General features: G+C 47.1%; 2 protein-coding genes across 3 annotated transcripts; one reads left to right on the forward strand and one right to left on the reverse strand.

Annotated features, from left to right (window-relative positions):
• The first annotated feature begins 6,373 nt into the window (after nt 1–6,373).
• CIAO3 (cytosolic iron-sulfur assembly component 3) lies at nt 6,374–17,125 on the forward strand. Of its 2 annotated transcripts, XR_011905273.1 has the most exons (12): nt 6,374–6,482; nt 7,145–7,240; nt 7,531–7,674; nt 7,982–8,114; nt 8,433–8,567; nt 8,918–9,036; nt 10,106–10,235; nt 10,445–10,517; nt 13,256–13,393; nt 14,419–14,576; nt 15,616–15,999; nt 16,784–17,125. XR_011905273.1 is itself a non-coding variant. In XM_072349075.1 (11 exons), exons 1-11 carry the CDS (start codon nt 6,417–6,419, stop codon nt 15,852–15,854), a joined length of 1,431 nt encoding a protein of 476 aa, XP_072205176.1. In that variant the 5' UTR covers nt 6,374–6,416; the 3' UTR covers nt 15,855–17,125. The 2 variants fall into 2 exon arrangements, 1 of the variants encoding a protein (XP_072205176.1); XM_072349075.1 differs by having other exon boundaries at nt 15,616–17,125.
• On the reverse strand, nt 17,082–20,546 carry LOC140258634 (hydroxyacylglutathione hydrolase-like protein). Its single transcript, XM_072349076.1, has 8 exons — nt 20,358–20,546; nt 19,922–19,986; nt 19,729–19,846; nt 19,537–19,645; nt 19,334–19,437; nt 19,110–19,211; nt 18,953–19,032; nt 17,082–18,670 (listed from the first exon to the last, which is right to left on the reverse strand). The coding sequence occupies exons 1-8, from the start codon at nt 20,460–20,462 to the stop codon at nt 18,505–18,507; spliced, it is 849 nt and encodes a 282-aa protein (XP_072205177.1). The 5' UTR covers nt 20,463–20,546; the 3' UTR covers nt 17,082–18,504.
• Nucleotides 20,547–20,977: the final 431 nt, after the last annotated feature.

Raw genomic sequence — 20,977 nt, forward strand, 5'->3', positions numbered from 1 at the left:
TGAGCAGGACGAGAGCAGTGAATAAGTGCATTCCCCCCATACCCCAAACTTGACTTGTTTAAACTGTCTTCCACCTGGTTCAGACTTCTTTTCTCTGACCCTTGGATCTGAGACTTCAAAGCGATAAGAAAGTACCCAAAATAACTCAAGTTTCTTTGGGTGCAACCGAATAATTCTGCATACTCAAATGTGAAAATCTGCCTTTGGTCCCTTTATTGATGTTTTCTCAAGAAAAGGTTCCCCATAAGCCATTTAAGTCCCAGGCTCAGGCTTGTCCCATCACACCCACCTACAACTCATGTGTTTGTGGCAATGAAGAGAAAAGCTGGTGTTGACTCACAGCACCACCGTGTACCCAAACCCAGCTCCCTCCCTACTCCCGGTTTTCTTAGCACACTTAATATGTTTATCAGCTATTTTGAAACTTGTACGAGATTACTGATTCATGCTTATTGTTTCTCTGATCTAGAAGTCCATAGGATGCCAAACATGAAAGCAACTCTTATCAGCTTCCGTCTAAGCGATCCATTTCTATGTAAACTCAAAGCACATCATTTTGTAAATGATCGAACTCATGGATTCCCAGTTCAAAGGAAGAAGCTGCTTCTCCGGGAAATCCAAATGAAGTCTCCTTGAAACAGATGGAAGATCCTTCAGTCAGGCTTCAAACACCATGGCTTTCGGTGTCTTGTGCCTTTCATAAAGTCAGCACTGTAGGCAAGCAGCTCACAAAGGAAGGTCAGATAAGCCCATGTTGCTGCTGAGCCCTGATCATGCTGCTGGGAGAACTGCAGGTCCAGAAAAGGGTCGATGAAGAAGGCAGCAGAGACCACATGGCACAGCACGGCTCTGCATCTGCAGCCAGATCCACTGCTTCTCATGGGGGGTATCTGAAGGTGAAATGGAAGAACAGGATGGATCTGTAAAGCAGAAAAATCAACAGTGAGCCCCAGCCACTGATGAGGAAACCGGGGGGGAGGGCAACACAGTGTGTCAGGATTTTCTGCTTGTGTTGGTCAGGTAATCATGCGCACCTAAGGAGTGTGCCAAGCAACCCCCCCAGTGAGGAGAGAGTTCACAAAGGCAAGGAAGAACTTTCATCTATAAACAAACTGTTATTTTTCTTAGCTCCGTTCACAAAGTGGCTGAGCAGAAGCATCAAGTATTTGGCAAAATCCTGACTATTACAGCGAATAAGGCTGGAGCTGATCTATGGCTTTGTATCTGCTCAAGTAAGCATAAGTAAGAGCTACAGCTTCCTGAAATAGGCTTCTGCCTAGGGGATTTTTGGATGTGATGCCACATTCAGACTGACCACTTTGTAGCACTGGTTACTGGGAACAGCAGTTTGGCCTCCTGCAGGCTTTCCTGCACTTTCTACATGCCAGCCTGACCCAGCCTGGGGACACAGCCCCATCATCACAGGAGCATTAACCATTCATGGCAGCACAGCCTTGAGATGAGGTTAAGATTTGCAGATGGATGGCCAGACAGGAGATCATCACAGCCTCTCACAAAGTGTCATCACTCCGGAAAAGTAGATTTTATGCCATAATTCAGTAATAAACCTCATGCTAACCAGAAAAGATGTGGAGCAGGTGCTTCATTCCTATTTTCTGAATATCCTCAGCAACATGAAGCAATTCAGGCAGCAGCTGTGACTAAGCCAGAATGAGATATTTGCAGCCCACACCTGGTGGACAAGTCTTTCAGGGGATGGAGCCTAGCACACCCTTAGCTATCACCTCCCCAGAAGCAGAGCTCTCCCTATCATTAACTTCATTTCCACCACATGCCCTTCATAAGCCCTGCTCTCCCCACCTTTGATGAACTTCTCTCAATTTGCAGCATCAGGTCTCTCAGTCACAAACTAATGGGAACACAGATCGTGCAACATAAATGCTGATAAAATTCCTTGTTGGTGTGAGGCAGCTTGAGATCCCATCTCACTTGAGAAGCAGAGAGCTGAAAGAGATTCCAGTCACCCCTTGCCCTGTGCTACCAGTGGATATAGAAGTGTCTGCAGCCTCTCTGCCTCTCTTCCTTCTTGCATTCCTCCCTCCCCTGCAAGCATCCCTCTCCTGAAACTGCAAGTAATCCAATGTCTTTGTGTCACCTCCTCCTCTTCTCTCCCTGCAATACCAAGTGGGGAATGAAGCCTGGTTTTTCATCACGATTTCTTAACACTCAACTGAAGGGTCATGGCAGGAGGGCAGTCAATGTAACCTGCAGAGGATGGGTAGAAGTGGGCCAGGCTTAAGATGCCATTTGTGCCATGGGAAAATGAGTCAGTGCATTCACAACCCTCTGCCCTCCCAATCTGACTGAGCCATCATGGGCGGCTCAGGTGTTCTTCAGCAACCCTAAATTGTACAATTGGTTGTCGATGTGTTCCTGCCATGTTAAGCCAGGTGTGGCAACAGGCAGTAAATCTCTCCCGATCCCATCTCCGCCACGCACACCACACGCCCTGCTCAGCCCAGAGTCACTGCACTTCCCTATAGCTTCCACAAAGAACTACGGGGGCTTTGGGCTGACTCTGAAAAGTCAGACCTCCCATTAGGTGGACAGAGAGCACTCTGGGGAAGCAGAGCCAGGCCAGCAGATACATGCTCACACCACAGACAAACTTCCCATCCCAACATGTGCCCAAGAGCAAGCAAACTGCATGGGAGACCACCACCCCAGAGAAGCTAACATTTGACCATAAGTTTGTAGAAGACGTGGTCAGGCTGAGCTCATTTGCAACCCTGCATGGGCTACCATAACTCACGGGGTCACACAGTCCTACTGCGTGCCCAGAATCAGGAGAGGCTGAAGAACAGGAGCAGCAGAGCACAAAATAAAGCTTGTTGAAGAGAAAACAAAAGGGGCAGTTAAAAAAGAAGATAAGATGTTACACATGGCATAGAAATTGTATAAAGTCATGCTGAAGGCTGAAAGCAAAGACATGCTGCCAGCAACGAAAATCAAACTGTCGTGATAGAACAGAAGGGCAAAGAGGCAACTGGAAGTAAGGAGGTATCTTTCAAATGATGGATGTTTTCTGTTTCTACATGAGCTGCCTTATGAAAAAGAAAACTGTCAGGACCCAGCAGGGACAACATAATCCAGGTACAAAGAGAGGATATGGAGACACGCAACTCTAACAGCAAAACTAAATTCATTCTTTGTATCCATGCCCATCACACTAATAGAAATCTAAGGCATAAGCAGCTTCAAGACCACAAAGGCAGTGCGACGATACAGTCATCGCTTGTGCCCAGCTCTTATTTTATCCTCCCTGTATAGATCTCAGGCTTACCGGGACTTGGCACACAAAGGAAGACTCCTCCACAACTGAATTAAGCCTCTGTGAAACTTCTCCTCTCCTTATCTCACTAAAACTGCAAACAAGGAAACACTACTAAATAAATATCCACACTTGAGAACTGTGATTTCATTGGCATCAAACCAATCACTGCTCTATGGCTCAGTGTTTCCATTGCAGAACAGTCCTGCCCTCGCTCCGGCTGCTCTTGACTAAAAATGCTGCTGCCTACTCGCAGAAAGGAAAGGTAAGTTAGGTCAGGTAAGGTTATACACATTTCAGGGAAGGTAAACTGGGGCAGGAAAAGTTACATGATCGGTCTCATTGACACATCCATCACAGGATGGGGTCCGAGTTCAAGGGGAGGTTTGCAAGCTGGGGAGTCTCAGGGCAGCAGAGAGGAAGCTCTGAAAGCTGTCCTCCAGCATCCTCATTTGATATCCTTTTTACGTGTGGTTTACCGTGATGTGCAAGGAGGTTGAATGGATACAAGCTGAGATATAGACAGGGGGTAAGAAAAGAACGTGTCTTTGCAGAAAAACAGAGACATTTCTGATGGTTCCTTAAGACTTCATTTTCAGTTCCCAAAAACATGAGAGATTGTTCCTAGGTTAATCATCACACGGTTTATGCTCTCTGTGGTTTTGCCAAAGGTGGTATTTTCTCTTTTCCTTGACAACTTCTGGTCATAGCTCAGGGCCCTGACATGAGTACCAGGCCATGTGTTGTCAGGCATAGATGAGGCAAGTGGAGTGACAGAGGCACAGCTACTACCTTATCCAACCTGGCAGTAGGGGCAGTTCTGGTTAGCAACCAGAGGATGTCTGCTGGGCTTAAGCCTGGTCTTGCATGGCCTTCTTCAGCAGCCTATGCTTGGGCCATACTCCACACTCAAAAAGTGTAGCAGTAAAAGCGGCAACTGGTTCAGAAAGCAAGTGAACAACACCCTCTGACCTATTATCAGTGCAAGTGTAGTTTCAAATTGACAGGGCTGACCCTTATCTCGGGGCAGATCTTCATAAGAATGTATTAGCAGGTCACATCCAGCTCTGTGACTGCAGAACAGTCATTAAATGTCACCTGGAGAATTTTGTTTTATAAACAAGGCAGTACTTGGTTCCACACGCAGCTTGTCTCACTTCTGCTTGCTTAAGCATTCGGTTACAAGTAGGGAACATGTGAAAATAAACATTATTGGCTTTGAGATGGTACTGTGCCCACACCTACAAATTCCAGAGGGGTCAACAAGAACCTGACACTGAAGGTTTGTTTCTGACAGCTCATGCAAGACCATCAACGCTCACCTCCATGCACTAACAGGTCTTCACTCAAGGCTACTTCTGAATGGCAAAGGAGAAGACAAGAAAGCCAAAGGTCTCAGAGACCTGCCTATCTTCAGACAGCCCTTTTCTTGGCCACCACAGGAAAAAAAAAAACAGTCCTGGTTTGTCTTCTTCTGCAGTAACTCCACAGCAAACCCTGCCCTGGACACTCAGCACTCTCACTGCACGCTATTAAAAGAAGTACCACAGAGACAAATAAAAAGGCAGAGGAGATGATTAAGAGTGGGGACACAAAGGCCAAAGAGGACCGAGTATCACTAGAAGCTAGAAGTAAAACTCAGCCATCACATCAGACCTTGCCAGAACTTTACTTGAGATTCTACTTGTTTTCTATCTCCTTCTCTTCTCTATAATCATTTCTGAGCTGCACGAAGTCAAAAAACCACATATACCTAACAGTCAAACCTCCTGAATTATAAGCTTAATGAAGTTGAAAAAAGAAGTAACAAGAAGCCTGTACTTTCTCTCTCCTGGTAAGGTTTCTGTTCATGTTGGTAATGTGACTGGCTGCACTGGAGCACAAGTATTGTTTAACAGTGCCCTAATCCTCTTTAGCTGCCCATCAGGGTACAGAGATCCTCCTGACACATCAGCAGCCAGGTTTAAGAAGCATGACCAGCTTTAAGTTAACTGACGTTGGAAAAGTAGAGTCCAGCAGCGAGGCTCAGAACTCACACGTGCTCCTGGGATCCCAACCCAGCCTTGAAAGACTGCTTAGGAATAAAAAACAGGTTGCTACAATATTGGATCTTCGGCCACTAGTTCCATCTGTACCACGAAACTCACACTGTTAAAAGCATTTGGCATTCAGCGCCCCAAGAACACGGCTGCTGGTGTCAGCTGCTGTGCCACGTTCTCAGTTCCTAGGTCTTTTGTGTGAACAGGTGCTCCCAAAGCACACACCTTCTACAGCACCAGGAATGAAAGGGTGAGGTGCTGTGGGTATCCAGCAATGCTTTTGCTCCATCCTGCCCTGACATGAGTACTGTCAGCGCTTGGACATCTCTGTTACGCACTCAAGCGCAGCAAAAAATAGCTCTAATTGTCAGGCACTCCTTGCTTGGAGTACAAAACAGCTTTGTAGTTTAGAGCTCCGAGCAAATGGTCTCCTGTATGAGTCAGCTGCCTTCTAAAAACCATTATGTGATTTCAGTAGATTCCCTTTACAGTAAGGCCGACACCTTGCGATGTAACCAAGCAGTCTGATCTCCCTCTCTGCTCTGGATATAGATAGACCCATCGGGTGCATACACAGCCACCTACAGACGGTGACGTTACATGCAGTCCCAAGGGAGACAAAATAGAGAGCCTGACTCTTGAGTTAGAGATCCAGCTCATAAACTGGGAAGCCAACCTCCATTTGTTACCTGACTGACCCTAAACCCCATGAAAGGCCCTCAGCTTTTAAAGCACTTTCTCCCCACACCTGCACCTTGCTATCAGCAGCAAGGAATCTGGTTAAGTCCATAGTAATGTCATGCCCCTTGCAGGCAGTGCTTTGTAAAGCAGGCTAGGGAAGCTTTAATCCCTTTGTGGCTGATAGAAAAGGATGTATCAAGCAAGGCTATCAATAAACCTGACTGAACATCACGTTCAAAGCACCGAGCTTATGTCTCACGCTGAACCCTGAGCACAGAACCTGCTCTACTCCACGCACGATCCCGAGCCCATATCACGACAGCAGCGTGGCATCGCGCTTTTACGACAGTGTCGCAGCTCCTACCCTCCCGCCGGCTGCCGCGCTTGACGGCGGCGCGGCGGTCATGGCGTCTCCCTTCAGCGGGGTGCTGCAGCTGACGGACCTGGATGACTACATCGGGCCCTCGCAGGTGGGTGTCCAGACGGCAAACCGCTGCACTGCCCTTCATGGAGGACCGCAGGGCCCGTCTTAGGAGAGACATCCTGGATTTGGGATGGGGGGGTGAGGAGACAGCACCGAGCGAGTCTAGCTGTGCAAATAGGACAATAAAAACGGCACAACATGCTAAAAGGCCCTTGGGACTCCATCGTAGTGCAGTGCAGAGATCTGGCAGCGGCCCTTCTGAGGCTGTCAGAGTCCTTCCGTCGTGACATGGAACCTCATTGGCGATAGCCGCCCGCCGGCTGTAGCGAGCACGCCTCCATCCGTTACAGTTTGCAACGAGGAATTGCAAGGTCGTCTGTCCGATTGGGGAGGGGATGGCTTTGCAGGCGAGCCTCTGTGCTTGTCCAGGCTCCTCTTAACACAGCTCTGTTATTCGGAAGGAACGCAGTCTCCTCTGGCTTTGCTACGATGCTGAAAAAGTGCTCGTTCTGTACAAAAGGGGTAAGGTGCTGCCTTTCCGTTTTGCCTTGGTGGTTGTAGACACAGTCAGTACATCTGGCATAATTTAAAGCACAGTAATAGACATCTGCTCTAGAATGATTGCTTGGGTTTGACCACTCCATTTTCAACCCTCCTTCTACATCTCATCGCTTGTCTCTTCACGGCTGTGCTTTATTTCTCTTTTAGGAATGTATCAAACCTGTAAAGGTGGAAAAAAAGCCTGGGAAAGCAGCAGCTAAGATCAGAATTGAAGCCGATGGGAGCTATTTTCAGATCACTCAGGTATGCCTGACTTTACTATTGTGTAAAATATCCAGACAGTGCTGATGGTTAGCTATGTATTTAAATAAAGTACAGCTATTTAAGGACCAGGATCTGGGAATGCTAAAGACAACAGCAAAATGTATTACAAAATCTTTTTTTTTCCACACCTTTCTTCTTGTCTGCTCTTGATAAGCCAGGAGGGTAAAGAGGACAATATCCTTATTACTAAACATAGTAAAGATGAGAAACTGCCACCCTGCTCAATTCTGTGTTGTGACCAAAACTGAATCTCATCTGTTTCTTCCCAGGATGGAGAAGAACAGAAACTGGAGAAGGCTAAAATTACTCTGAACGACTGTTTAGCTTGTAGTGGCTGCATTACATCAGCAGAGAGTGTTTTAATCACTCAGCAGAGCCACGAGGAGTTCTACAAAACTCTAGCTTTTAACAAGGTAGGTGATGAGACAGGCGGGTAAGCTGCAGAATTAATAGATGTGAGTCCATTGTGATGCCTCTGCAGAAGCAAACATTGCGGCAGCACACCTAAAATCTGAGTACACTGGAAGTACGGAGTAGATTTTTTTTCTAAGTTCTAAAAAGTTGTCATAGGTCTGGAAATTGCTTTTCACCATAGCAAGTTACTATGTTAGAAACTTGGGAGTTATACTGGGAGATGTTTGCTGAAGTTCTAGCATGCTGCAGTACTGCATGTGCTGTGTTAGTACTGTCTGAACAGCTTTCTTTTGTTGTTATTTAAAGACTGCAGCTCCCAATGAACAGAAACTGGTGGTGGTTTCTGTTTCACCACAATCCAGGGCTTCACTGGCTGCAAAATGTAAAATGAGCGTTCTGGAAACAGCGAAGAAGTTGACTGCATTCTTAAAGAGTCAAGGCAAGTGCTGCATTGCGTCCTACCCATCACAGAGGGGACTTCTGGGCTATGCATCAGGCACAGCTTTTATGAGCACCTAAAGGTGATATGAATTAAGAAATACAAACTTTGTGCAACTTCAGTCACAAAATAAACCCGGAGTAATGGGGGAAAAGGAGCTTTAAATTACTCACATTCCTCCTATGACTTCTGCTCTTGCCCTGCTGTGCTAGAGAAAACAGTCCACTCTCAAACGCAGATTGATAGCTGTAAATATGATGTGTAGCTTGCTGCTTGTATCTTCCCTGTGAATTTTAATATGCATGCTGTACCACTTAGGTGTGCACTATGTATTTGATACAACTTTCTCAAGAAACTTCAGCCTGCTGGAGAGCCAAAAGGAGTTTGTAAAACGCTTCCGAAGGCAATCTGAAGACAAAAAGGCTTTGCCAATGTTAGCTTCTGCCTGTCCAGGTACGTTACAAAATTACTTACAGAAATAAGATGTCATTCAAATAATACACCTATACAAGAACTCAAAAAGCTAGTCAGAAAAGTTCATATTCATTTGCTTAAAGTATTGCTCTTCACGAAGAGATCTTGCTGTTAATAGTGGTAATGGTCTATAGAAATACCTACTCGCCTCTATACATGGAATTGTTACAGCTCTTTGCCTTTTGTGCTGAGACTGAAAATGGTTGTGAATGGGTGGTGAGCCTGGGGTTGGGGGCAGAGTGAAGGGGTGCTTGCTATTTATATGTGTATATATATATATATATACATAGTTACTGATTGCAACTATTTGCTAATTATTCTCTTTTCAGGTTGGATCTGCTATGCAGAGAAAACCCATGGCAGTTTCATCATTCCTTACATCAGCACCACTAAGTCTCCACAGCAGATCATGGGCTCCTTGATAAAGGGCCATTTTGCAGAGCAGCAGGTAAGGTGCATCAAACACAAGCTGATACATTTTCCTGTGCTGTGTACATTAAGGATTGAAGATAATTGTTTTTATCTTGCAAATTGCCAGCAAAGGCATTGTCACTTCTGTGATATCTGTTGAGAAACTTGCAGCTGGGACAGCAGCTCTAAGTTCATGCTTCGTGGATTGCTTGAAATCTCTGTATATTATTCAGGAAGTCTAAGGAATCTGATTTGCCATTATTCTTGTGCTTATATCACACTTGTCCTGTATGGTATTTTCCTGATGATCAAGGCTGGAGAATAAGGTAAAATAAACTAACCCAGGACAAAACTTCAGTCAGTGCATACGTGCAGATCATGCCTTGTCTAAAAATCGCTTGCTCTTTTCCAACTTCATGTTCTCTTTCAGTTTTGCTTAGTTCTGTTCCCAGTCCTTAACCTTTGGAATCTTTCTAAGTGTAAAGTTGGTGCTTACAGACTAGTATTATAGTCCAGAGTTGTCCAGCAGCAAACTTAAGCACCATGTCTGGTTGTATGATTGATTGTCTGTTAATGAGCGCTGGCTTCACAGTTGCATTAAACAAATGCTGACACGTGCATACTTGTTACAAAAATTGGCAGCTGTTAAGAATATTTGGCAGAAGATGGTGAAACAATAGCCTTGAGTCAATGACTTATTTCCTCAGTTTGAACTTATTTTGCTGGATGGCCGTGAGGATTTTTGTCCAACTTCTGATTGTTTCTTAGTCGCTGATGTAGGAGCTGCATCTTAGGAGCATGGAGGAAACATGTCATCTCACTGAACAGTTAGGATTTCTTCATCGATTGACTTTGAATCTTTTGCACTAGGAAAAGCAGGAGGGGGTGGGGGGAAAGACCATGGAAGACCTTATGGTTGTTGTTTTCTACATTCTAAAATTGGGTTCTATGAGAGAAAAATATATATTTTTATCACGTTCAGTAATAAAGGAGAGTATTTCCCAATGCATGGCACTATTAGTTTCATCATTCTCATTTGTAATTGGAAAACACCTCCCACAAGACAGTTTTGAGACTGACCAGTGCTACTGCTTGTCTTTTTCCAGCACTTAACACCTAATAAGATATACCACGTAACTGTAATGCCCTGCTATGACAAGAAGCTGGAGGCTTCAAGGCCAGACTTCTTCAACCAAGAGTACCAGACTCGTGATGTGGACTGTGTAATCACCACAGGTGAGCAGAGCCAGAAGCAGCCCAGATCATTTCTGGGCTTGTTTCAATGATCCTTTGTCAATGGTGGACGTAGCCCACAGATATTGCTGTATAATTTATCTTCAGTGATGCCAGTCATGACCTGGTAAAGACTTCATATGCAGGCTTAGATACTGATCCGTGGATTTTATTTTTCTTTATCTCCTTTTGTACCTGTGGTTCTATTTTAGGAGAAGTGCTAAAGTTGTTGGAACAAGAAAGAGTATCTCTCTCAGATGTAGATCCTGCTCCTTTGGATACCATGTAAGAAATCTCATCTGCACCTTCAAGCATGTACTTTTCCATCCAGTATCCATATCCAGTTCAGCAGAATTCACTTTCTACTACTGTTTTACTGTGCATAAGTCTGCAGGTGTTGGCATTTTGTGGGTATTTTTGTGTCAGTAATTTCAAATCAGTACAGCTGTGCATTAAGTACTTTACCTACAATGAACCTGTAACTACTTGCTAGGTCTTAGTAGTCCAAGGATTAGCAAAAAAGCCTGTTGCAGTGCTGTACTCAGTTTGCTTATATCCCTTCGTTACCTGAGCTTCCGTAAAGATTCTGCTATTGAAACAAAATATTTAGGTCACTCAGCTCATCTGAAGGAGTCTCTGTAAGAGCACAAGAACTTAAACACGTGCAAACCAGATGAGACTTCAGTTGCATTAACTGAAAGCTGACATCTGGTTAAGTGATGACTGCAAAGATCTAAAGAGACTGTAGAAATACTGAGATCAGATTTTCGCCCTCTGAATTGACACTCAGTAGTGCTTCCACACTGATCACTAAACCAAAGCATTCTCTTAATCCGTTTATAAGAAATGTCTTTGTAGCACTTTATCATCATACAAAGAGAAAGGCTCCATATGTAACAACCTCTATATGGTATTAACAGCTTTTAACAATGTGGTTCAAGTTGATTCAAGTCTACTGCTCAGAGTTTTTAGGAGGGATTTCAGTAGCCCAGGTATGCAGCAGGTTGCACACGCATAGGGACGTGACTGTGGTCTACTGACAGCTGTATCCCTTTGCAGATGTGACACTGTGACTTATTTCTAAATAGGGTTTAATTTTAATTAAGAATTCCTCCAGTATTGTCTTCTAAAATGATTTACGCACAGATTCCTTTCACATCTAAAAGTTATTCTCCACTGCAATAAAGGTCTGCACGGTTGCATCCCAAAAAGTCAACTTTAGCAGCTGCCCACATAAATAAGCATTTTGTTCTACCTGCTTTATCGTTATACCATTAAGCAGAAAAATCAAGGAGATTACAAAAACATTCTGAAGCGTTTGGACTCGGTTAGGAAATAACATTATGGAAGTGTCAGTTATAACATAGAACAAAATGTCTAATGACTTGATAAAAATCTCTGGCTAACTTCTTAGGAGTACATTGTGAGGGCAGTGCCTCACGCTCCTGGTGATAAAGCGCCTCCGTAACCTTTTGCTAGCTTTAACTTACTCAGTAAATTGACTGCTTATAAACAGCACGTATTCCTCAGAACTTGGAGCACTAACATAAGCAGTCCAATGGCTGTTGTTCTGCTTTATCCTCCAGCACGTGGAAAAGCCCATTGAGAGGTTATTACATTTGGCAGCGAGAATGAGATGAAGTGCCAGAAATCCCAGGACTTTTGCTGTTATAACCATTTGCTCCAGGCCAGCACTGATGCTTATTGGCAGCCTCATTTTAAGAGAGTTGCAGTACGTGAGGCCAGACACACTGAAGCATTTCATTAATGAAGCTCAGTTCCTGTAAACAAGATCAAATTAAAAATAGTTTCTGGATGCCATCACAGGGTAACGTGTTGCCTTCTGCAGCTTTCCTAAAGCTGAGATTTTATCTGCAAGAGACAGCATCTTCCATTTGACTTGAAACTATTTGGCCCGCATTCAAGTGTTTTCCCTTCTGCAGCTGTTAGTAGGAAAATGCAAGTGTCACTGCCTGATGAGCGCTTAGAAGCGTATCCTTCTTCTTATTATTCACTCATAACAAAAGCTATTGTTGAAGCTTCCATCTGGTGAGCTGTTTTCAAGAAACACCATCTTGACCTCTGAATACTGGGTTGTGTTTTGGCAAGTCAGTGAGATGGAATTATTTGTGCAGAGCTTGAACATGGAAGTGCTGTTATTACATGAAGGCGGCTGTTCAACACCAACAGCGTGCTGAACTTGGAGCAGGGTCCTGCTGAGGACAGCCACGTACAGGGCAGCCCCCTGCCATTGTGAGACTTGTTCATCTGTACACTGTATAACTTTCTTAACTACATGAAACCACAGCAACAAAAGGTTTCATCTCTGTGCTTGGAGTTGCAGAATGTGTTCTCTCCTGTCCTGGCAGCCACGTATAAGTACCTGGTTCAGGAATGAGCTCAGTTTTGGTGCTATGGAAAAGACTTCAGGACTGCTGAAATCTCTCTTGACTGAGATGGTTTCTCCCTGATTGTGTTTTCCAAGGGAAGCATAGGCCACACAGATCCATACCATCAATGCTTCATCATTTCCAAGTATCACCTAAGGTGTTTGTAGATCCACTGAACAGTACACTAACAAAAAACGTTGATTTGAGACTTCTCAGGCAATTGGCCTCTAACTCAAATACTTTTGGTGTGTGAAGGTTAAGCTGGCAGTGGGATCAGATCTGGTGAGGATGTTCCCACAGAGCTTGACCCAAAGAACATTAGACAGCACAGGGTTAAACCTGCAGAGCCTGAAACCATAAATAGTCTTTTCCCAGGAGAAAGGGAAAGGGTTGGAGCTCAAAGGGAGCTGGTGCCTGGTTTGTTCTGCTGCTTTTGAATTCCCTGGGTGAACAATTCCACTATCAAAAGTCTCACAAGACTCACAACATCATGTTTCTATTAGTGATACTGAAACTATTTTGGCACTGAGCTAATGAAACTTCTGTTTGTTTGAAGGAGCAGTGGGCTTCGTGCTGTCTGTTCCACTGGATCAGACCACTAAAACCACCTCTTTCTTTCTTTCCTTTCCCCAGGTTTAGTAGTGCCACAGAGGAGGAACTCACTGGCCACTCAGGAGGTGGCTCTGGCGGCTACTTGGAGCACATATACAAGTATGCAGCCAAGGAGCTCTTTGGCATTGAAGTGGATACAATTCAGTACAGACCTTTAAAGTATGAAGTTTAAAGCTTTTACAGCAAGTACTAGTTTTATTTTTATTGCAGTTCTTTTTATGCCGCTCTCTTTCTGATGGGTTTCACTTTCTTTGCAAAGTTAAACGTTTTCCTTTGAGGCATGGGAATCGGCTTCTCCCTCCCACAGTTGCTGAGCCATAAATCAGCCTGCACTCCGTGCAGCCTGGCCTTTGGAGACTCTGAGCCCCTTCACCACCCACACACTTCTAGCCTGATGGATTTTCCCAGTATCAAGTTGCAGATGATTTTTAGAGCAATTTAGAAGACAGAGCTCACAGGGATCTCAGCTGTCTCACCTGCAATCAGGCCGATAAAAGAGCTTTGTTACTAATCTCACTGTCACAGAACAGACAAATCTCACGTCAGGACTTGGGAGCTGTGCTGTAACTCTGTTATGGTTAAGGCAGAAAGTCACCTTAGTTTGGGTACAGAGGCCAAAGAGCTGCACTTCCTGCTAGCTTTCCAGATCTTACCATCCGATTTGTAATGAGTTGTACCCTTGGTCAGCATTGTTAATGGTTAAAAACAACAGTCCCTCACAGCCTCCATACAAAATAACTCCATAAAAGTCAAATTACTTTTATCAAGAACAGGCTTTCCCACTAATATTAGCAGCCTGGAAGTCTTCAGTGGTTGTTTGCTCCCTACTTTCATGATCCGCTGCAATGTAAAACTTCCTCCGGTGCCCTCGCTGATGTATGAGTTGGCTGAAGCCAGTTCAGGCGGCCTGTCACAATAAAACCTTAGTTCAGGTCCCGTTTCCTTAGGTTTTAAGGATTTATTGAATGGTGTTCCTCAGCAAACTCAGTTCAGTGGGCGCTCAAACAGGAAAAGTCTGACAAGGATTTGTGAGCTGGTTCCTTCATCCGTTTTATTTGGGTGGCAAAGAACTAGGGCAGCTGTCCTGAGTAAGAATTCACAAAGAACTTTGTTTCAACTCAGGGTTCTTTGAAGTTTAATATAGAACTCCGTTTGGATAAGACATTTTCTCTCTTCTTCCTCAGAAACAAGGACTTCCAAGAGGTGACACTGGAGAAGGATGGAGTAGTTCTGCTCCACTTTGCTTTGGCATATGGGTTTCGAAACATACAAAACTTAGTGCAGAAGCTGAAGCGAGGGAAGTCGCCCTATCACTACATTGAAGTCATGGCCTGCCCCTCAGGTGAGACTGCACTGAGACTTCCCTGTTACAGCCTATAGCTGTAGGAATCAAATGAAATCATAACTAAATTATAAGAAACATTGACAGCTCCTCACATTCTTGATAATGTGGCAAAACCTTCAAACACCCTTGAGATGTGATAGTCACAGCATTAAACTTCAAAGCAGGGTATGTATTTTCCTACCTGGAATCTATAGCAATTCTTCAGGATTTCAGTAATTGCAATTAAATCCCACATTGAAATTTTACAGTGCTTGTATGGATGCCCTCTGACTTCAAGTTCTACGGTACATAAAGACATTCATCCCCTAAAACTGCACAAGTGTTACACTTTCAGAGAGTGCTTGTTGCAGCTGCTAGAAGAAGCCTTTCTTCTCTTTCCTAATCTGCTTCCTGCAAGATCTCCACATTTGCCCTCCAGGTTCCTTTTCAGTCTATGAACAGTGAGTACACTGAGCTCTAATCCAGCCTGAAGTGACGCTGAGCTGCCACTCTTGGCTATCTACAAGCAACTGCTGTATTCTAGAGGGCCCATGCAACTTCCAGCCTAGAAAGCTGCTCAGCACCAAAGAGCTGAGCACCACTTAAGGCTTCCACACAGCTTGCAGACCAACATTTATATCACACCTACACCACAACAACAAATTCAGAACCCATCCTAAGGACATTTATCTTACCTTCAGTTGAGGTTGTAGGGCTGTTCTCACTTAGCTGCCATTCTGGGCTCTGGAAAGAGAATGAATCAGCCCTCCCTACTTCTTATCTTCTCTCTCACTGGCACTTCCAGGATTCCCTGGAGCCCTCTGTCGCAGCTGGGCTGCATTAGCACTGCATCACCCCGGGCCAATGATCTCCCATTTGGGGCTGTTACCTGCTGGTGTTCAATTACTGGGGAATAAGCCACAACTACAGTGGTGTTTTCATTTCTGTAACTGTTCACAGGTGGAAAGGAAGTTGTTAATTCAGTTATTTTTCTTCTTTTTGCCCTGCTAAGTAATTTGTAAAACTCAATGATGTTTTCTTGCTTTGTTGTACTTAGGTTGTTTAAATGGAGGTGGCCAGATCAAAGTGGAAGGTGAATCTAGCAAGGACTGGCTTCAGCAAGTTGAGAAGCTGTACGAGTCTCTTAAGACTGCAGTTCCAGAGGAGAACCGGACTGTAACTGCCCTGTATGAGCAGTGGCTGGGTGGCACTGAGTCTGAAAAGGCAGGGAAAGCTCTGCATACAGAATACCATGCAGTGGAAAAAGCAAGCGCTGGATTTAACATCAAGTGGTGAAGGCTGACGCTGGAAGCAGACTCCAAAGCCCGGATATACTCAGTGCCTTTCAAGTTGATTGTATTTAAGACTCTCAAGAGACAGCCAAAGTTCTGTGCCGTCAATGGGGAATTGCAATTTCTCACTCTCAGTCAGAGAGGAGAAGGTAATGTGAATATAGGCAGGCAGCGTTAATTCTTCAAGCTTTATAATGACTGAAGTGATGCAAATAAATACGGAACAGTGATTAAAATCTGTTAAAAGAAGCACTAATGTATCTTAGGACTAAACCTGCACTCCCTTTGCAATCCTATTCCTACCAGAACTGATGGATTTAAGGTACTGAAGGACTTGGTTTGCAGCAGGCTGTAAGCTCAACACGATGAGCTGCGTGCTGCATGAGGACATCCCTCAGCCAGGCCTCGCTGTGTTCTCACAGCACTGAGTTCATGGCTGTCTGTGTTAGAACGTTCTCCTTTAGTTACAGATGGTCTCATTAGACCTTGGGCTCTGTGTTTCTGTGTCCCTGCCCCTGACTGGATGCCCTTGAAGCACAGCTGCAGCATTTTTGCACTGTCAGAGGGGTGAGCCCCGACAGCCTGCAGTCATGAGAGCAGCGTTATCTCTGGGGCTGCTGTATGGCCTGCTGAAATGGGACCTGAAAGAAGGCAAAGAACAAAATGCCGGCCCCAAATCAGTTACTGATTAATAATATCCTGACAGTCAGGGAGAACCATTCTTACATCCTATCGAGTGAGAACGGCTGGCTGGTTTTCTTTTTGATGGTCTTTGGTGTCTCTGAAAGGGGGGGCAGTGGGAGGTTTGCAGCTGGACCTTAATTCAGGGTGAAGGGATGCTGGCAGGTGTGGAACCTCCTGGTACCTGCTGCAGCTGCAAGTGAACAGCAGCTTAAAAATCACATTCTCACTTGATATTTCTCCTTTTCCCAGTTCCTGCTATGTGGGGAAGAACGACTGCAGGAAGTAAAGTGGATGAAAACTGAGCGCAAAGCAGCCGCTTTGCTTTGCTCTTTCAGAACAGACATGGAGCTGGTTACAGCACGTAGCCCAGACTCAAACCTTGGCCATGCCCTCTTCAGAGAGAACCTTCACTGTTAACCGCAGACCTTGTGCTTAGGGCTGTCAAGAAGCAAAGCTGCCAGTCCTTAACCTGCCTTATTTAACAGCTGCTCTGGCAGCCCTTCCCTGCATCCTCTCCCAGTCTTCATTAAAAATAAGCCAACAATGTAAAAGACAATTGTAATGGTTTTAATTAAAGGCTTTACATACTTCAGCTGTTGCTGATCAATCAGTGAATTCACAGTGTTTGTAAGGCAAAAATCTCCCTCTGCTCCCCCATCCCTTCCCCACTCATTTTGCAAGCGGTGGTTGCACTGAATGCCCTTTTCCATGCATAGTTCTATATCAGTGTTATGCTAAACCATAACATTGTCATCTACAGCAGGAGAGAGATGCCAGTGCCAACGCAAACTAAGCCCAATATGCTGAAGTGCTGAGAACTTTGTACATTAGTGCAAAAAGAAACACACTCTTGTTTCTGCTGAGAACGTGCACATCCAGCCAGAAGTGCACAGTTAAGAACAGCTGAATGAGCTGCAGGTTAAACAACCAAGGATCCGCATTTTGCCTTTTCCAGTGACCAGGATACTGAATGCACAGTACTGAAGCTCTGCCCGGAGCTCCCCATGCAGCTCTCACAGCTATTTGTTCTCACCACGGCATCAAGAATAGCTCAGATTTCACCTCTGAGCTGCACACATGAGCAAACCCGCTGCTGGGCCAGGATCCCTCCCAGGCATCCCAGCACTGCTCACAGCAAAGCAACCAGGCAGCGTTCAATGACAGCTGTACCCTTAGAGCATCTCTGAAGCAACAGCACTGAGGCAACCGGAGCAGCAGGACGGATTCTTCCCCCTCCTGGAGGGAAGAGTAAATTTTAAACAACGTAACACTATATATATATATATGAAAAAAAAAAAGGCAAAAAAAGAGAACCTCAATCAAGTTTCTAGCAAAGGAAGAAATACCACAAACCAGGTTCGGTGCTATGGATGCTATTCACAGCCCATGCATGAAAGGTTCTGAAGTTGGTTCTATTCCAGCGTCAGCAGCTTTGTATCAGCACAGTCCAAAAAGACACCGTACAGTGTATTACCCGGGGCCCATCTCCTCTGTTTTCTCCACTGTTTGCATTTCAGCTGCACAAGCCGGGCCGAAGCTCAGCAACGCCATTCTGTGCATTGCAGCACGTTGCACAACTGAGGTAAAGATAAAGGCAGAGCGATGGGCTGCCCAGCAGCACCCGGCCCACACCACTGCACGGGGTTAATGCAGCCACACAGAGCCAGCAGCACTCCCTGTCTGCCTTCCAAAAAGCAAAAGGCATTGCTGTGTTTTGCAATGCAACACCCCAGCAAAAAGCTCCGCGCTTCATACAACAGCTTTCCCACGTTCTAACTTGAGGAAAAGAAATGGAATGGACACAGAGCGGTGCAGTTCCTGGGTCCCTGCCCTGTCCCAGCTGAGGGCTCAGGGACACCTGAGTGGGGCCATCCGTGTGCAGAGTTCTGTGCAGCACTCTGGGTTTTGGGCAGCAGAGCCCAATATGTGCCCCCGCTCTGTGGGCCCCTGTGTGGTGGGGTGCTGCAGCCTCACTTCTTCTCCAGGAAAGGGGCAAAAAGCCCCCAGTCGAAGGCGAGCATGGCCTGGGGATGGGGCCGCTCCTTGGGCTTCTTGAAGTTGTCCTTCTCGGTGCGTAGAGCCCGCAGCACTTCCACTGGCTCCTTCCTGCCTGTGAACTTCTGCACAGCCTCCTCCCTGCAGGAGTAACGGCAGCACTAAGACTGGGATGTGATGGAGACAGATGGGGACAGGGCTCAGCCCCAGGTCTGAGAGACACTGGAAGGACACTGGGTTACCCTCCCTTCCCTGTGGGCTTGGTTTCCAAAGCTAGTGGCAGAAGGGGGGGGATGCTGGAATGTGGAGTGGACTGGGGGCAAAAGCAGCAGCATGACAACAGAGCTGCTCCATCCCACCCCACCCAGTTCAGGGCCAACCCACGAGCGTGCCCCCCCATCCCCCAGCACCGGTTCTGCTTACGTGACCCTGAGGAAGGGGTTGTAGAGGAACTCCTCCTGCAGCGTGGAGGGCACCGTGGGCAGATCCTCATCATCCCGCTGCTGTGAGGAACCAGGTATGTCCAAACCCTGCTACCAACCAGCAGCCCCCCACCACCCCACAAGGCACAGCTGCTTACTCTGGCCCAGGCGAGTTTCTTCTTCACTGCTTCATTCTCTGGTTCCACTTTCAGGGCAAACTTCAGGTTCCGGACGGTGCATTCGTGGCCACAAAACACCTTCTGTGAGAGCAGCATGGAGCACTCAGTGTTACACACACTCCCAACCTCACCGTGTCATCATTATTGTGGGGCTTCTCTAAGCTGGGGCTGAGCTTGGAGGGTTGTTGGGGAGGGGCACTCACCGTCTCCTTTGGCAGATCCCCCAACACCTGGGTGAAGTTGGCGTACATCTGCTCTGCTGTCCCCTCCAGGAACTGCCCGCAGCCCCCCACAAACAGTGTGTCACCTGCAGGGAGAGGGTGAGACACTGCCCCCAAAGCCGGGGGGGTGGAGGGGGCTCAAAGGGTTCGTCCCACGGGATCGGTGGGTTCCTATTAGGAGATACCTGAGAACAGCGCCGGTGCATCCGGGGACCCATCCTCCCACATGAAGTAGCACATGTGGCCTGAAGTGTGGCACGGGGTGAAGAGGCACCGCACACGGATGGCCCCGAACTGCGGGGATGGAGATGAGCGCTGGGCACGGAACGGCCACAGAACCAACCCCCCCCCCTCCCCTCCCCCAGCGCCCCACACACCGTCAGCTCCTCGTCGGGGGCCACGCGGTGCGTTAAGGCCCCGATGCGCTCATCCGCACCGTACACCCGCAGCCCCGGGCACAGCCTGACCAGCTCCTCGTTGCCCCGCGCGTGGTCCCTATGGGGGCAGAGGGGCAATGGGCACCGGGTACCCCCCTACAACGGGGCACTGCCTCCCAGCGCCGGCGCTTACCAGTGGTGATGCGTGCTGAGGACGGCGCGGAGAACCACATCCTCCTTCCGGACGATCTCCAGCAGCTGAAAGGGACAAAAGCGGTTCGTGAAGGGAGGAGGTGTCAGCGCAGCGCCGGGTCCGCCCCACGGCAGGGAGAGGGCAGCGGGGTCAGGGAGAGAAAAACCTCGGTGCGGCCGGGACGGAGGAAGGCGCTGCCCCAGCGCTCGGGGAGGGGCAGGAGGGGACGCCGCACGGGGCGGGGACACGTTATGGCCGATGGCATTTTATGGTCGATGGCACTTTATGGTCGATGGCCCTTTATGGCCGCCGTTCCCGCAGTCCTGCCCGCCGCCTCCAGCCCGCAAAGCCCCGGAGAGGAAGGAAACGGCCGAACGAGGAACGCGCAAACAGAAGCGATACCGCCGGCAGAGCGCGCAGCACCGGCGGTTCTCACCCGTTTGGGGACGGCGGCGTCCACCGCGACCGCGTCCCGGGTGCTCTCCTCGATCACCAGGTACATGTAGTTGTCCTCCAGCACCGAGATCACCTTCACCTTCATGCTCCGCACAGCCCGCGGCCCCAGCGCCGCGCACCCACACCTGCGGGCAGCGCCACCCGGCGCAGTGCGGGCAGCGGGGCGGAGCCTCGGAGCCTCCTCCTCCTCTTCCACCCCCCCCCGTTCTTTCGTTCCCTCCCTCTTTCCCTCTTTACTTCCTTTTGTTCCCTCCTTCCTTCCTTCTTTTCTTCATCCCCTGATATTTCCTCCTTTTCCTTCTTCCTTCCCCTTCTCTCCACTCTCCGTACGGTGCCACCCCCAGCACAAGGGATGCAGTGCAGCGGGTGCATTTCCCCCCCTCCTATAGACCCCCCAGTAATTGAATAAAGCACCGGGAGTCAGAGTAAAGCTGCTGTGAGTTGGTTGGCTTGAATCGCTGATACAAAGAAAGAAGAGCAGGAGCTGGAGATGCACCTTTTCCAGACTGCCACACTGTTACAGCTGTGTTTATTGTCAAACAGCCACCAGTACAGTCACGCTTAGTTGTAGCAGCACAGCATTTCAGTCAGTAACATTTT

The sequence above is a fragment of the Excalfactoria chinensis genome, chromosome 14 (genome assembly GCF_039878825.1).
Source record: "Excalfactoria chinensis isolate bCotChi1 chromosome 14, bCotChi1.hap2, whole genome shotgun sequence".
NCBI classification, from domain to species: domain Eukaryota; kingdom Metazoa; phylum Chordata; class Aves; order Galliformes; family Phasianidae; genus Excalfactoria; species Excalfactoria chinensis.

Bases quoted from the DNA above. Each gene is read 5' to 3' on its own strand.
- CIAO3 (XM_072349075.1), top strand. From the start codon at position 6,417: ATGGCGTCTCCCTTCAGCGGGGTGCTGCAGCTGACGGACCTGGATGAC. The intron at 13,394-14,418 runs GTATGAAGTTTA...CTTCTTCCTCAG, and splicing joins ATTCAGTACAGACCTTTAAA to AAACAAGGACTTCCAAGAGG. The intron at 14,577-15,615 runs GTGAGACTGCAC...TGTTGTACTTAG, and splicing joins AGTCATGGCCTGCCCCTCAG to GTTGTTTAAATGGAGGTGGC.
- LOC140258634 (XM_072349076.1), bottom strand. From the start codon at position 20,462: ATGAAGGTGAAGGTGATCTCGGTGCTGGAGGACAACTACATGTACCTG. The intron at 19,987-20,357 runs GTGAGAACCGCC...TGTCCCTTTCAG, and splicing joins ACGCCGCCGTCCCCAAACGG to CTGCTGGAGATCGTCCGGAA. The intron at 19,646-19,728 runs GTGTGTGGGGCG...CCATCCCCGCAG, and splicing joins CCCCCGACGAGGAGCTGACG to TTCGGGGCCATCCGTGTGCG.